We start from the raw sequence: 1,628 nt of genomic DNA on the forward strand, positions 1-1,628 counted from the left end.
TATCTATTTCTGTGAATAGTGTTTTGATACTTATAGTGAATGTTGATAGAAGATTTGAGAATATGATGCTAATGGTATATTTGATGTAGGATTACCATCTATAGTTTAATTTAGCCTATATTAGTAATGTGTTTTTTTATCTTTTTTTCGGTTTCCATCATGACACGCAGAAATCTTTCTGAAGAGGAGATCTTGATGAGATTGTTCACCACTGATGACCTTGGAAGTGATACAGAGGTTGATGATGAGGATATAGAGGTAGATAGCACGTGTGAGGATGATTATGACATGGAAATTGAGAACAACTTCCCAGCGATGAATGCCGATCCTCCTCAAGATATTTCTGTCGAATCATCAGCTTATTTCGCATTTGATGAACCACCTGCAGTGGCTTCCACTTTGTTTGCAGTGCCTTCTCCTTTATCAGCAGTGCCTTTTTCATCAGCAGTGCCTTCCCCTTTTCCAGCAGTGCCTTCTTCTTCGTCAGCAGTGCCTTTTTCATCAGCAGTGCCTTCCCCTTTTCCAGCAGTGCCTTCTTCTTCGTCAGCAGTGCCTTCCCCTTTGTCAGCAGTGCCTTTTTCGTCAGCACCGCCTTCCATTTTTTCAGCAGTGCCTTCCCCTTTGTCAGCAGTGCCTTCTTCGTCAGCAGTGCTTTCTTCTTCGTCAGCGGTGCCTTTTTCGTCAGCAGTGCCTTCTTCATCAGCAGCGCGTTCCAGTTTGTCAGCAGTGACTTCCCCTTCGTCAGCAGTGCCTTCCATTTTGTCAGCAGTGCCTTCCCCTTCGTCAGCAGTTCATTCAACTTCTTCAGCATCTCCTTCAGAAATTTTCAGCAGTCTCAGTTTATAATTTATATTAGAAAAAAAAATTTGTCACATGTAACTTTTTTTTCGTTACTAAAAATCCCTTAGTAACGATTTTTCAGCTTTTAGCCTAAAAGGTTCATCTTTCAACTGAAAACGCACTGAATGTAGCCCAGAATGGTTAGTATTCATTATTTCCTGTTTTATCTTAATATTTTCTACAATCCTAGCAATAATTTTCGGATATTATAGGTCACATAGACTGGAATAGTGTAAATATGAAAGAGGAAAATTCATTATAGGAGCTAGTTATTTGTTTGAAAATTTTGAAAAAATAGTTACTTTTTTTATTTTAGGATTTTCATATATAATTTTATTTATCTATTATTCAAATTTTATGTATACAATTTTCAGCAGTCTCTATTTATAATTTATATTAGAAAAAATATTTTTGTCCCATGTAACTTCTTTTCCTAACTAAAACTTTCCCCCTTTTTCTTTTTCTTTCCAGATTTTTCTGTTTTCAGTCTTGGAGGTTCATTTTTCAAATGAATATGCCTCAGGGACTCCTAGAAACTACCATTCGGTTGTTTTTATCAAGTAGCAAGGACAAAGGCTCTCAGGGCCCCGAGAGTGGTAGTCTCTTAAAATCAACAAAAGTTTTCAGGTCTCAGTTAATAAAAAATCATTAAATTACTTCCATGTTTTTTATTTAGTATATCCTAGTCGTAGATAGCTAGAATTATATGTGTAAAAAAAATCATAAAAAAATGCATTACTGGAACTACCAAGTGAAGTTCAAACAACCGGTAGCGTATATGCTACACG

The 1,628-nt window shown here is 36.5% G+C and overlaps 1 protein-coding gene across 1 annotated transcript; it reads right to left on the reverse strand.

Moving 5' to 3' along the window:
• Positions 1-359: 359 nt before the first annotated feature.
• LOC137614881 (uncharacterized) lies at positions 360-758 on the reverse strand. The gene has a single exon (XM_068344539.1). The coding sequence runs from the start codon at positions 756-758 to the stop codon at positions 360-362; it is 399 nt and encodes a 132-aa protein (XP_068200640.1).
• Between the last annotated feature and the right edge of the window lie 870 nt (positions 759-1,628).

Source organism: Palaemon carinicauda, chromosome 21 (assembly GCF_036898095.1).
Source record: "Palaemon carinicauda isolate YSFRI2023 chromosome 21, ASM3689809v2, whole genome shotgun sequence".
NCBI lineage: Eukaryota > Metazoa > Arthropoda > Malacostraca > Decapoda > Palaemonidae > Palaemon > Palaemon carinicauda.

Coding starts and splice junctions, on each gene's coding strand:
- LOC137614881 (XM_068344539.1), bottom strand. CDS start 758: ATGGAAGGCACTGCTGACGAAGGGGAAGTCACTGCTGACAAACTGGAA.